A 14,524-nucleotide genomic window follows, 5' to 3' on the forward strand; every position below is an offset into this window, starting at 1 on the left:
CACACCCCCATAATTTCCCGCGAGTGTGAAAACTGAAACGGATAAAACTGGGGGGGGGGGAGCAGGGGAGGAGGAAATGGTTAAAAATAAACATTGATCTTATCTGTCGAAACTATACAAAAATGGACTTCTGCCAAGGCTAGCTATAGGCCAGGCATCGCTGACACCTTCTGTAGTTTGGCCAGAACAAAATCATTGTAAAAACCCACGGTAGCTGCGATTGGCACTGGGGTTTTCATTTGAGTTAAGCTAGCTTGAGGGAGCTAACTTGATTGCAAGAAAGCTACCTGCTCCCTCCTCCATGTGGACTGCTAGACCATGTCCGCTGCGTTGGCTACCCCGGCTAGTTTTTCCGTGTAACCTAAGCTATGAATATATTTGATCTATGGGCCAAAATGCCTAGGGGATGAAACCCCGAACTGGGACTCTATTCCCAGCTCTGCCACTGGCCTGATGGATAACCTTGGGCGAGTCACTTTCCTGCCCTCTGCCTCAGTTTCCCCATCTGCAAATTGGTCCTGCCCTCCTTTGTGAAGGGCTTTGAGATCTACGGATGCTGGGTGATCGATGAGAGCTAGGGATTATTGTTATTCTAAGAGGGGCGGTGGGGGGGAGGTAGGTTAGACCTGCTGCAGTTTTTGCACCAGTATAATGATGTCGCACGGAGTGATTTGTCCCAGAGACAGTTATATCAACACAGCCTTAAAAACCCAGGGCCTAAAACGGGTTTGCACAAGACAATGTGGATTTTCAGCCCATGCTAACTGGCTGAGTAGGAGCAAATTCAACACAACCAGTTAGTGCAGGGGTGGGCGAACTACGGCCCGGAGACCGCATCTGACCCTCCAGACATTTTAATCCGGCCCTCAAGCTCCCACTGGGGAGCAGGGTCCAGGACTTGCCCTGCTCTGGTGCTCCAGCCAGGGAGCAGGGGGGGCTTGCCCCACTCCGCGTGGCTCCTGGAAACAGTGGCATGTCCCTCCTCCAGCTCCTACGCGTAGGGGCAGCCAGGGGGCTCCGTCCGCTGCCTCTGCCCCACGTGCCATCCCCGCAGCTCCCATTGGCTGGGAACTGCAGCCAATGGGAGCTGCAGGGGTGGTGCCTGTGGAGGGGGCAGCGCACAGAGCTGCCTGTCCGTGCCTCCACATAGGAGCTGGATGGGGGACATGCCGCTGCTTCTGGGAGCTGTTTGAGGTAAGCTGCTTGAGGTAAGCGCCACCCAGAGCATACACCCCTGACCCCCTCTCACGCCCCAACCCCCTGCCCCAGCCGTGTTCCCCCTCCTGCCTTTGAACCCTTCGTTCCCAGCTCCTGCACCCCCAACTCCTCATCCCCAGCCCTATCCCAGAGACCGCACCCCGAGCTGGAGCCCTAACCCCCTCCCACACCCCAACCCCCAATTTTGTGAGCATTCATGGCCCGCCATACAATTTCCATACCCAGATGTGGCCCTCGGGCCAAAAAGTTTGCCCACCCCTGAGCTAGTGCCTCAGAGCAGGTCTAGACTAGGTGTATTTTAAAAAGGGATTTGCTCACATGTTTTAGAAGTCCAGTGTGGACAGGCCAGGTTGTCTTTCAGCTCATGTCTCTGCTTTGCTGTCCTAGGCTTCATCCTGACTAGCTAATGTGGGTAAAAATACAACTTGCCTGGTCTAAATGATGTTAGCTAACATGGGTTAAAACAAGCCTTCTATCCTTATCTAGACACGCCCTTAACTAGCTGATGTTAGCAACCACGTTTTAACGACAGAGATTGAAATCAGAGAAATCAGCTCTAATTGGAAGCGCAAGGGGGTGAGGTGTTGCTTCTTTAACAGAGGCATATTTTCTCCCAGCTGCTCCTTGGGTGTTTGAGTTCAATAGGCATCACCAGTACTAAATGCAAACTCTGCTCCTGGTTTATCCGTGACTTTGAGTGCTCATTTGCACCAGTGTAAGGGGAGTGTGAAACTGCTGTGTTTGACATACACCATGCCCTGGTGTAAAAGGGCAAAGCAGTGGGAGCGTCAGACCCTGGGATTTGAAACAGCTCAGATATTTTTTCAAACCCACTCACTTCCCAGCGTGAATGAGCTGTGGTGTGCGTGGAATCACTGCTCTCAGAACCCGGTCTGATCCCTAGTTTTCCACAGAGACACCCAGAGGGGACGGGACTCGAATTTCAAGCAGGAAAACCAACCATTTCAGGCTTTCTTTGCCTCGGATAAAGCAGGGACGACCCTGATTTCCCAGCTCAGTTCCAAGACTCCTTCAATACATAGTGCCTTAACCACTCGCCCGGGGCTGTCGATTGCCCCATGCCAGGACGCCGGGCTAGATGGGCCCGCTGGCAGCTCAGCGGGGTGCCGCTGCCATTCGCACAGGCTGGGAGAGCACAATGTTTGCGGGGGGAGGGCGGCTGGGCCGGGATGTGGCTGACAAGGGCTCGTTTCTCTCTGGGCACCCCCAGATCCGGGGGCAGGGTGGATGCAGGTGGGTTTGATTTTGCCTGATGAGCAGCCGGGGGCTTGATTGCTGATTTCAAAGCCATCCCGCTCCCCCTCTCTTTGTCCCCCTCCCCACTTTGCCTCCCCCTCCACCCTCCAGCTCCCCCCAGCCTAACATGGATCTGAGTGTCAAGGAGCTGCGAAGATGAGCTGTTACCATGGAGATGCGTCACGGGTTCTAGAGTAAGGGCCTTTGTCAGTAAAGATCCCACTGTCTAACGGGAGGGGGGCTTGCCGGGGAGCCAGGACTCCTGGGTTCTCTTCCCAGCTCCAGGAGGGGAGTGAGGTCGGCTGGGTAGAGCTGGGAATGGGGTGGGGTCAGAAAGCCAGGACTCCTGGGTTCTCTTCCCGGCTCTGAGAGGGGAGCGAGGTCTGCTGGGTAGAGCCAGGTAGTGGGGGCGCTGGGAGTCAGGACTCCTGGGTTCTATTTCCGGCTCTGGGAGTGGAGGGAGGTTGAGAAAGGCAGCAGGGACTCCTGGGTTCTCTTCCCCACGCTGCCATTCACTCACACCCAGGGTGAGCTGGAGTAAGTTCCCCGACCCTCCTCGGGAAACCAGGGCGTGTGATCCGGAGCCCACCCACTAAAGAGCTCGGCGGCGTGGTGAGAGGACCAGAGGGAGAGCTCCAGCAGGCTACCAAGGCCGGAGGGCCGGCTACTCACCCAGGGCCGGCCCGTGGCCGATAGCACAATCCACCGCTGCGGCTTTGCTGGATCGTGTGCCCCACTCATGCAGCGTGACGTCTTCCCGTTAATTGCGGCTTTTAATTGCAAACCCTGGCGGAGCTGCAGGGGCGAGTCTGCCTGGAAGGCTGTGCTGTGCCCGCTGGCCACATAGCGGGGGCTGCAGTGGAGGAGACTCTCTTGCCCTGGGAGGAAGGATTGTGTGTGGAGCCAGGATCCACAACGGCCCCCTCGCCCTGCGGCGGTCCTATCCAGTGCATGTTCCCTCAGATAACCTCTCCACGCAGTCAGAGACTGGACATAGACTGTCGGTTCTTGGGAGTGGGGCCTGGCACAATGGGGTCCTGATCCGTATTGGGGGCTCCTGGGTGCTGCCACATTACAAATGGATCATGATCCCTGACTCTGACCTAGCCCTTTTCATCAGTCGGGCGCCAAGCACTTTACAAAGGAAGGTCAATCGCATTATCCCCTCTTTACAGCAGGGGAAACTGAGGCACAGAGCGGGGCAGGACTTGCCCCAGGTGACCCTGCAGGCCGGCGGCAGAGCCGAAAATAGAGCCCAGGGCTCCGGAGTCCCAGTCCTAGGCCACGCTGCCCCGCCCCAGAATAATAAAGAATGGCGCCAACTGAGCTCAGCACCCGTTGTGCCAGGGGCTGTACAAACATAGCAAGAGATGGCAGCGTTGCCAGCCCCGGACATGAACCGGGCCCCCGACACTGTGAGACGGGCTTAAAAATCATGAGATTTGTTTTACAAAATAGCAATGAATTCGGGTTTCTTTTTTTCTCCTCTGAAGCCAGCTTTTCCCTGCTGCCCTCAGGGCCACAGGAGCCAAGGTTCTTCTGCTGGGGCTTGAAACCCCTCACCGCCGTGGTACTAAGGCAATCCCAGCCCCTAAGAACCCCCTTCCCATAGTATCTGAGTCCCCCTGTGCGGTAGGGCAGGACTGTTATCTCCATGTTACCTATGGGGAAATGGAGCCACAGAGAGACTCCCGCAGGGGTCACAGAGAATATTTGCCGCGGAGGAGAGCCCATTTCCCCATAGCCCGTCTTAGCACCCTAGCTGCCTTACTCTAAGCCCAGCATCGTCCTTCTAACAGACCAAGAGAGGATTTGCAAATTGCAGGAGAAATGGGAGTACAAAGCAGTGAATTGATTCACCCGGCCTGCTGGTGTTAGCGGTGGGATTTGAGCCCAGATTTCCCGCATCCTGCCCCAGGTTGCTTTACCACATGACCACGCTGCACTTGAGTTTAAAATCTCCTCTCAAATAATTCCCGTCCCACCCACCCCCCGTTCAATATTTACATCCTTCAGCTACTCCCAGACAATTATCTGAGCACTCCTTAGCCGCCGTCTAGCCAAGCTAGTCGTGTTTAGTTCTTTTAATCTCCCCTTGTAATTTAATCCTCCGAGACCCTTAATAATTTTCGCTGCACTGCTCCAAATTCCCTCTCATTTGACGGCAGCTTCCGTGCCGCGGAGCGCAGAGGCAGGATCCAGGCTGGAAGGGTCCCTGGAGAGGAGTGGGGGGGGACCGTCCCGCCCATCGGGCACTGAGATATGGCATGTCCTAAAATAGCCCCGGCCCTGTGGCTGGAGCAGCCGGACAGGCACACAGGGGTGCTGCAAAAGGCCCAGCCCTTCGCTGCAGGGCTAACAGGTCACAACCCACTGATGCAGGTTGGGCTTGTGGGTCAGATGCTGGGAGTCAGGAGAGCTGGGCTCGATTCCTGCTTTGCCAATGACTCCCCATGCAGCCTGGTGTGAGTCACTGCGTCCCCTGGTGCCTCAGTTTCCCCTTCTGTAAAATAAGAGGGTATGATCCTTCCGTTTGTCTGTTGCGGTGAGCTCTATAGGGTAGGGACAACCTCTCGCTGTGTCTGTGCAGCACCTGGCACAAGGGGGCCCTGATCTCGGTCAGGGTCTGTGCAGCAACTGGCACAACGGGGCCCCCCACATCCTGGTCACAACCTATGCCATAGAAAGGAGCCTCTTGTATGTGCAGACTTAGCAGCCCCATTGCAGGCTGTGGGGAGTTTCCAGGGAGCCGCTGTTGCTGGGTCAGGAATCCAGGGCTCCGAAAGCCAATAAATCTGTTGGTGCTGGAGTAGGAGATTTCCAGGCACTTGTTCATCTCGCTGCCCTTTGCTGGGGCTTTCCAGGGAGCTTGGGAGGCACCTTTGCGAGGAGAAGCTAAAGCAGGGACATGCCGCAAGCAGGGTGTGGGGGGATGAAACCCACTTTGTGGCCCCAGGATTAGTTTTGGGTTTCAAACAATGTATTGCACCCTAATGGAGCTAGGGTGCTTTATAAATTGAGCATTGCAGCCAGCTCTGGGGTGGGGTGTGGTTGCTCTTTAACAGCCATGCAGTAACACTGTATGAGACTTGCCTGCCCAGCATTGAAAGGCAGCCACCTCTGGTATGGAGAATGGCAGCTGCTTTTCAGGATGTATTGACACTACACAGGGACCTCTTGGCCAGTACTGAGATTCTGCCACCTCTGGGACGGGGCACAGCCAGAGTATAAGCACACAGTACTTAAAAGTCACTCATTCAGAGCAGAGAAAAACAGCCACCTCTGGGGTGAAGCATGGCAGCTGCTTGGCAGCACACAGAGACACCACATGGGGTTCATTCACCCAGCACTGAGGTTCCACTGCCTCTGGGGTAGGGCTCACTCAGCAGCTGTTTAGCAGTCACAGGGATCCTGAAATGCAGCCACTTCTGGGGTGAGGCATGGCAGCCGGTTCACTGCCACCCACCATCACTGCCAGACACTTTAGAACAAGAACAAGTGGCTATTCCACGGGAAGAAGCGACAGGAGGGAAATTAGGGGACCAGGATTGTAGAATTAATGCTAGAATTTGGCCTGGACCCCTCAGTTCCCGCTCCGACTCACTGGGAAAGGGCTCTGATGCAGGGCCCTCATCTGAGCGATTTGCCTGGCCCTAAGCTAGGTCACCATGGTGATCATTTTGCCCCACAGCGATCCCTGAAGTAGTGTGAGGGTCCCGTTCTGGTTCTTCCTGATAACGATCAGGACCCGACTTGCATCTAGCAAGGGTCCCAAAGCGTTCGCATCACCAAAACCTTCCAGGTCGCCTGAGCGTTGGGCCCACCTTCATTAGTTTCATTCTACAGAGGCACAGAAGGGGGCAAAGGGGGGAAACCGAGACACAGAAGGGGGCAAAGCACTTGCTCGTGAGTCACACCAGGATGTGGCAAGGGAACCCAGGAGGCTAGATGCCCAACCTCCCTGCTGTGACCACTAGACCCAGCTCCCCTCCAAGAGCCGGGAATAGAACCCAGGAGTCCTGGCTCCCAGCTGCCTGCTCTAACCAATAACCCCTACTGCTCTCCCCTGAGCTGGGGCTAGAGCCCAGGCATGTGTTCCGCCTGCCACACACCAGACCCCGCCCCTCCCAGCGGACCTGCCATAATTTGGCAGTTTTAGATGTAATTAGGCAGTTTCTTAAACCGCGATGTCTTCGCCCAAGAGACCGAGCCGCCTCCTGGAGAGACCAGGAAGCCGTAATTAGGAGAGCCTTGGAAAGCTCCGCTCACATGGGCTGCCTGCACGCCAGGCCCCGCTCCTGCCGCCGGGCGGGAGGGAGAGATACGTGTGGATGGCACAGCCGGGGTCCTGCTGGCCAGGGCCCCAGGCCACGGGGGACCTCCCAGTGTCCGGGATCCCTCGCCAAACCCAGCGTCACTCAGCCTGGCCTGTTCGAACCGCTACGCCCCAGCCCTCTCCCAGAGCCAGGGAAAGAACCCAGGAGTCCTGACTCCCAGCCCTCCAGCTGTAACCACTAGATCCCATCTCTGGTTAAGTAGGGATGACCTGGGCCCGCAGATGGTGGGGAGATCCGCGGCCTGTCTCTAAGGGGCGAGGCCAGGGGCTCTCCCCTCACAGTCGGTGCTGACCCCAGTGCAGTGCTGGGGGAGGGAGGGGCTGGTTTGCCATCCCCCCGTGCCCGGGGACTGGGAGATGAGTGGTTAGGACATGCTGGCAGCAAGATATAGCCGGGGGGAGGCCCTCCTTCCCAGCACACGCTGTTCTTCCCGGGCTGTGATATTTGGGGGGGGGCAGCTCCACCCCCAGCCAGCCTCCTTTGTTCTCCACTCAGGGGCTGGGAAATTTATGAGGGGCTCAGACACCCATGCGCCCCGCCCTCCTGCTGGCCCATGCCCCGGGCCCATTGCTATGTGTTGGCATCCCTGGCTTGGCTCAATCCCAGGTGAATGACTAGAACCCCCTGCTCCGGGGGCGCTGCTGGGGCTGCCCTGTCCTCAGCCCCCCCCCTCCATGCCCCCAAGAGCTGCCTGTCTCTGACCTTCCCCCCCAATCCACCCTCTTTCCTGCCCAAGTGTCATCCCCCACAACCCCAGTGCAGGGCTCTGGGGGCCCTCAGCCCCATTCAGAGGGACAGAGCTCTAGTTTTACATGACTATAGCAGCTCTGAGAGCCTTACCCCTACCCCCACCGGAGTTAGGAAGGGCTCTTCTTCCCATATCAGGGGTGGAGAAACTGAGGCACAAGGGGAACTGACCCAAGTTCACTCAGCAGAGCTGGGAGTCGACCCTTAGTCCTTACTCATCTTCCCCTCCCATAGCCAGGCATGGAACCCAGGAGTTCTGACTCCCAGCTCCCCTGCTCTCCACACTAGCCTCCCCTCCCCTCCGCAGGCACGGGGAAACGGGACCCAGGAGTCCTGTCTGAAGCCAGCTCTGTGATCCAGCACTCTGCTCTTTGCCCAAGGTGGTTCCACCTTCATGGCTCAGCTGTTCTCCCCCAGGGCCCCCTCGAGTCGCCAGGGTCCCCCGGGGCCAGCGAGTCGCTGTGTGGGAGCTCTGACACTGATGAGCGCAGAGGCCCCAGCCGAGCCGTCGGGCAGGAACCTGCAGGGGCTTTGCCAGCCGGGGCACTGGAGCCTGGCACGCAGCTGTCAGCACTGCCCTGGGGGAGCTGGCATTACCCGCCCGGCTGGGCCCCCGGCTCGCGTCCCCCCCGGAGCAGCACTCCCCACTAAGGCACAGGAGCACCAGAGCTGGGGAGGGAACCCAGGAGTCCTGGCTTCCAGCCCCCCTCTTCTGTTACCACGACACCCCACTCGCCCTCGGAGCTCACAGAGCTGTGTCAGCCCGTTATTAACCCTTCCCGTGCCAGGGTTGGCCCTACCTGGCTGTGGACTTGGGGAGCCAGGGGACTGGGTGTTGTCAATCCCTGCCCTGGAGAATAGATGGGCTGGGGCGGGGGGGCACCCCTGTTAGCCCCCGGGTCAGAGGGGGGACTCCCCTCGCCAAAGGTGGTGTTACTGATGTGGGAGATGGAGGAGGGGGCTCTTGCCGCGCTTGGGATGGGGTGAACCCCGCAGCCCCCCCCTCCCCCCAGCTTGTTTCATGGCTTCTCCCCGCTCCCTCCCCCAGGCTTGCCGTCTGCCGGATCGTCCCTCCTGTGTGATGCCGGGAGAGGCCCCGGGCTCGGACCACTGAGAGCCCTGCCAGGGAGCGAGTGTGCCGATCGCCCGGCCGGCGCCATGGCCCGCCTCGCCCACGCCCTCTGGAGCCTTTGCGTCACCGCCATCCTCGTCACCTCAGCCACACAAGGTAGGACGGGGGCTCCACAGCGGGTGGGGGAGTATGGTGGGAGAGGGGCTCTGGGGATCTCCAGGGCGCGCCCGATCTCCAGCTGCACCAGGGACGCAGATAGACCCTGGGTTCCCCCGAGATCTGCAGCCTGCATTGCCTAGTGTCACCACTAGGGGCTGCTGAAAAGCCTGCCCCCCTCCCCCTGCAGTGCCCCCCAGAGGGGAGACGTGTCCCCCAGTGCTCGCAGAGATAGGGAAAGGGGGGCGCTGCAGGGCTGGGAGGGGCAGCGGAGGGACACTCCTGGCTCTTTGGGGGGTGGGGGGTTGTGGTCCCATGGGGGTCTTGGCTTCTTAGATTCTACCATCCAGCTTCAGGGTCCGACAGCGTCAGTGGGGAGAATATCGCCATGGGTGCCCCCCAGCTGTGCAGATCCCCTCGGCCCGACCCACAGCCCCTGCCCTGGGCTCCTCCTCTCCCCAGCTCTGCTGGTGCCCCTCAATCCTGACCCACAGCCCCCTGCTAGCCCAGCTCTGGTCTCCCCCCACCACAGCGCCTCTGTAAGGAAGAGGCAGATGCAGGGAGGAAGATTCTCTTGTGAGCCACGACTGGCACAATGGAGGCCCTGACCTCGGTCAGGGTCTGGGCAGCACCTAGGGTTGCCAACTTTCTAACGGCAGAAAACTGAACACCATTGCCCCGCCCCCTACCCCACCCCTTCTCTGAGGCCTCGCCCCCTGTTCACTCCATTCCCCCCTCCCTTTGTCCCTCAATCTCCCCCACCCTCACTCACTCGTTCATTTTCACAGGCTGGGGCAGGGGGTTAAGGTGCGGGCTCCGGCTGGGGGTGTGGGCTCTGGGGTGGGGCCAGAAATGAGGGGTTCAGGGGACGTGAGGGGGCTCCGGGCTGGGGCAGGGGGTTGGGGCGTGGAAGGGGGTGAGGGGTGCGGGCTCCAGGCTTACCTCAGGGGGCTTCCTGGAAGTGGCGACATGTCCCTTGGCAGCTGGGAGGAGGCATGGCCAGGCGGCTCTGCACGCTGCCTCCACCCGCAGGCACCGCCCCCGCAGCTCCCATTGGCTGCAGTTCCCAGTCGGGGTCTGGGCAGCGCCTGGCACAAGGGGACCCTGATCTCATTCACCACCCGCAGTACCCTCCAAGCTGTTACCATGAGTCCCTGGCTGGTGTCTCTGACTCCTTGCTGTTCGGACAGCGCCCTGCTCGCTCAGGGTCAGTTATTATCATTAAGCGCTTGTGCCTGGATTGCCCACGCTCTGCTCAAGGGCGATCTGGGGGCGCTGGGTTCCCTGTGCGGGTGGGTCCCGCTGTCCAGCTGTTAACCCTTCGGGGTGCAGCTGAGCAGGGGGAGAGCTAGCGGAGAGCCAGAGGGGGCATCTTTGGGGGGCTCCCATGGGGGGCTTGAGATCCCCAGATGCTGCCATCCATCCTCTGCGTTGTTCCTTTGCTCTACGCCTCCGTCCCCCACCCCTTTCCAGCCGGCACCCCGTGAGGCGCTCGCCCAGGCCTGCCACAACGGGACCTCTGGGCAGGGCGTCCAAAGGGGGGGCAGGGTGCCAGGCCAGGAGACTTCAAAGAGGACACGGGGAGGGGCACATGGGACCCAACGGGTAATCTGGTCCCTTTCCAGCTTCGATCAGGGCATTGAGCAGAGGGAGCTGAATGCAGGGGTGCCGGGGGGAGGGGTTATATGGGGGAGGGGAGAGCGATGACAGGCTGCAGCCCAATGTCGGTTACACCTGGTTCAGGGGAGAGCAGGAGCTGGGTTTGGTGGAGTTACTCCAGATTTACACCCAGGTCTAACCGAGAGCAGGATCTGGGCTTACTATGGAGTTAGTCTGGATTTACACCCCAGAGAAGTTTCAATTCGGCTCTATCCCTGGGGCTCCGAGGTTCCTGGGTGACATTAATGAGAGCCACCAGGTCTGGTGGTCGGGTGAGTCAGCAGAGCAGCTCTGTGAAGGCAGCCCAGCCTCACCAGCTGTCAGGGAGGGAGGAGATGGAAATCAGGGTAGTGGGGGATGAATCTGTGCTCAGAAGAGCGAAACAGGGAGCCCTGGGGCCCCATTGCGGGTGGGGCAAGGAGTAGACATAGAACAGGTCACCAGAGAGAAACGTCCCCTTGCTCTAGATGGTGGCTCAGGTTCTGGTGGTGTGTAGTGGATAGAGGGTGGATGGGAGTCAGGACTCCTGGGTTCCATCCCCAGCTCTGGGAGGGGAGTGGTGTCTAGTGGTTAGAGCATGGCGGGGAGGGGAGGCTGGGAATCAGGGTTCCTGGGTTGTATCCCTGGCTCTTCCACTGTCTTGCTGAGTGACACTGGGCAAATAATTTCCACGCTCTGTGCCTCAGTTTCCCGTCCTCTTTAGTTTGGGGTAGGGACTGTCTCTTGCTGTCACTGGGGGAAACCATGTTATGGGAGCAGGTGGGGGGCTTGTTAAGAGGACACAGCAGAGATGAAAGAGCATGGAAGGGGCTGAGTGCGCTTTGCACGGGACCCTTTGCACAGACTTACGGCTGCCTCGTCTCACCCCACCCCCACCCCATGGGTAGCGTTGTCATGGTCCCCACGCCAGGGAGGGGGGTGGCAGGTGGGGGGTGGGGGAGATTCCTGTTTAATCTGATCATCTCAGCGCTATCTGCTTCCGCTTCTAAAGTTAGATCCCGGAAGAGACGGCAGAGGAGGGGAGGAGGGTTTAAAACTAGGACTCTACTGTGAGTGAGGGGGCCTGGGCCCCAAGGCTTGGCTTGCCCACAGCCCCACCGGAGAGCAAAGGCTGAACATGAGGCTGATGGGACGGATCCACCACTAGGGGGCGCCGTTCTGGGGACTGAGCTAGGTCGTCAGTATCACATCTGCAGAGGGCGTGGTCGTACGTACCGCACGCCATGGTGTGTTCCTGTATCCCAGGGGCAAAGTGCGTCTCAGATATTATTGTTATTCCCATTTCAACCAGAATCACTGGAGAATCCCCACTGGCTGGGGGAAGTGTAGGGCATAGGACACAGAGCTGAGTGGTTCCGATTGTGCTCACCAGAGGGCAGCGTTGTGGAGACACAAATGCATGCGCCCTGACCCCTACAGCCCGTGGACACACAGCCCAAGGCACACCCATGCACAAGAACATACACAGAAGTACACACACACTCATATCCAGGCAAATGGACACACAGGCATGCATTCACAGACAGTTGCACACACAAACACACTTGCACACACAAACACACACTTTGTCCACACAAACACATGCTCCCCCACCCCCACATCAAACCCTCACAAAGACCCGCTCGCACGCTCCAGCCCCCCACAATTCACCCAGCCTGTCCCCCCCTCCCTCTTTCTCCCCTGTCAGGCCCCGTGCTCACCACAGGGGCCCGGGCCAGAGACGGCTCCATTCTCCACTCCCTTTGAGGGGTAGCTGCCAAGGTCGGGGGAGCATGAGCAAATCTCCCATAATGCTCCTGCCATCCCTTTAATCACCTGCCTGGCTCTGTCTCCTGCGGCTCCCGCTTCAGTCCCTGGCTCCTGGGGTTTCAAGCCCTGGCCTCGGGCACCTTTGTGCTGTTCAAAGCCGCCAACAAGGGGAGAAGGGGGGGCTCACACCATGGCCCATTGTCTGCACTGCCCTGTCCCCCGCCCCGCTCCTCAGGATGCTGCAGGGCCTGACGCCCGGACCCCCATCCTCCCCCCATCCTCCACCAGTGCCATAAAAGGGCTGCACGTGGCCCCCTGAGAATCCCCTCCCCCCCAATTTGGAAATAGTGTAAGGGCCCTGCACCTGCCCTGCTCCCAGATCCTGGCATTGAGGGTGGATCAGGGGCATGGCCAGGGCACCCTGGGTGTGGCTATTATCTGCCCCAGGGACAGAGCCCTTAGGGACAGGAGCACTGGGAATCTCTGCCTCGGGCTTCAGGAAATGGGATGGGGGCAGTTGTGGGGAGACGTGGCAGGGATCGCAGACGACAGGCGTTTGGGATGGAGGTTGTTCCAGGATCCCCACCAGGGGAGGTGGCTGAGGTGTAACACACTAGCTAAATACACTGTGCTCCCGCCCCATAAGGGCAGCGGCTGGTCCACATAGGGGATAACAACCTCCTTCAGCTGCCAGCTAAAGAAGTAGGTCTTTTAGCTCACATGGTAGGAGCGCATATGCTTTTAATGCTGGAGGTCCCAGGTTCAACCCCCTCCTGCCCCATTGGCCAGGGTGGGCACCATCCCCCTCCCTGTCTGCCCATATTGGACAGGGGACAAATCCCAATTTGTGAACCTCCTCCATGACAGGAATGGCCAGAACAATGTGGGGAATCTCAGGCCAACCAGCGCCTCCTGGTGGTGGGTCTGGAACCAGCCGCAGCCAGGGCTCCCCAAAGGCCTGGCAGAAGGAGGCCGGTCTCCTTGGTTTCCTCCCCGTACCACTGCCAGGGCACGAGCTGCCAGCCCGCCTGCAAGCCCAGCTGCCCCAACCTGGAGGGAGGGGGCCCCCCACTGTGCACTGCCTCTGCCCTTCCCCTTCTCTGTTCACAGCACTGCGTGGCAGCAGAACACCTGGGTTCTGTCTGCAGCTCTGGGAGGGGAGTCTAGTGGTTAGAGCGCATGCCGACTCTTAGACCTCCCTTCACCCCCCTCTCTGCTTCTGCCCCACCTGTGTATATGGCGGGGGGGGGGGATTATATAGGCAGCAGAGCAGCCATGTTGGTAGCCAGTCCCCACCTTCTCTTTGGGGGCACAGTCCCCCCTCCTCAGGGAGCCTCCCAGTCCGCGCCCCCTGTCCCCTCAGCAGGACTTGAACCCACAGCCTGCAGCTCTGGAAAGGAAACACTCTCCCCTATCCGCCAGTGGAGGCAGTGCCAGGCGCTGCCTGCAGGGGGCAGATGCTGCTGAGAGGGGCAGCAGCATGTGTCTGTGCAGCCAGCCGCCCCTTGAGGCAGCGCCCCCTGGTGCGCGCATCAGGCAGTGCAGCTGCTTCTTCCGGCCAGTTCTGTTCCATTGGCCTTAATGCAACCCGGCTGTTGTCCCACTGGGGAGGCGAGCAGTGGAGAGATCCACAGCCTGCCTCAGGGTCACACAGCAAGTTAGTGCAAAGCCGGGAACAGAACCCAGGCCCCAAGCTGCCCCCAACCCCCCCGCTCTAACCCCTAGACCCCACCCCCCTCCCAGAGTTGGGGATAGAATCAGGAGTCCTGGTTTCCTCTTTAAAATCCCTCTGGGTGGTTTTAATTCTCATCTCTCCTCCCGGCTGGTCCTTGTGACACGGGAGATGGGGGGCGGGGGGGGAATTCGGAGGGATTGCAGGGAATTTGCTCAGCACATTGGCGAGACTGTCGGCTCAGCCGCTGCCTGAAAGTGGGTCACGGGCGGTGCGGGGAGCTGAGCGCGTGGTGAGAGACGTCTGGATCTGGGCAAAACATCCAGCCACACGTGAGCCTTAAAATGCAGCCCTGGGGCAAGGGACCAGATTCCCTCCATGAGGGGCCTGATCCTGTCTCTTCATGTGGGCAGCTACAACCCCCTCCCTCAGCTGGGAAAGATAGAGGAGCTTTCTCTTATATTATGTGGATTACGGTAGCGCCTACAAATCCTAACCGATACCAGGGCCCCGTTGTGCCGGGTGCTGCACAGACACCCAAGAGACAGCCCCTGCCCCAAAGCCTAGCTAACCAAAGGTCAGGGGAAACTGAGGCACGGAGAGGGGCAGGGACTTGTCCAAGGTCACCCAGCAGGTCAGTGGCAGAGCCAGGAATGG

At 59.4% G+C, this 14,524-nt stretch overlaps 1 protein-coding gene across 1 annotated transcript in view; it reads left to right on the forward strand.

Moving 5' to 3' along the window:
- ADGRL1 (adhesion G protein-coupled receptor L1) overlaps positions 1-14,524 on the forward strand; it is a 93,435-nt gene that overhangs the window by 27,586 nt on the left and 51,325 nt on the right. The window contains exon 2 of the mRNA XM_077838224.1: positions 8,608-8,787. Within this exon, the coding sequence (XP_077694350.1) occupies positions 8,718-8,787 (70 nt within the window). The 5' untranslated portion in view covers positions 8,608-8,717. The remainder of the gene's footprint in view (positions 1-8,607; positions 8,788-14,524) is intronic.

Source organism: Eretmochelys imbricata, chromosome 20, assembly GCF_965152235.1.
Source record: "Eretmochelys imbricata isolate rEreImb1 chromosome 20, rEreImb1.hap1, whole genome shotgun sequence".
Classification (NCBI taxonomy): domain Eukaryota; kingdom Metazoa; phylum Chordata; order Testudines; family Cheloniidae; genus Eretmochelys; species Eretmochelys imbricata.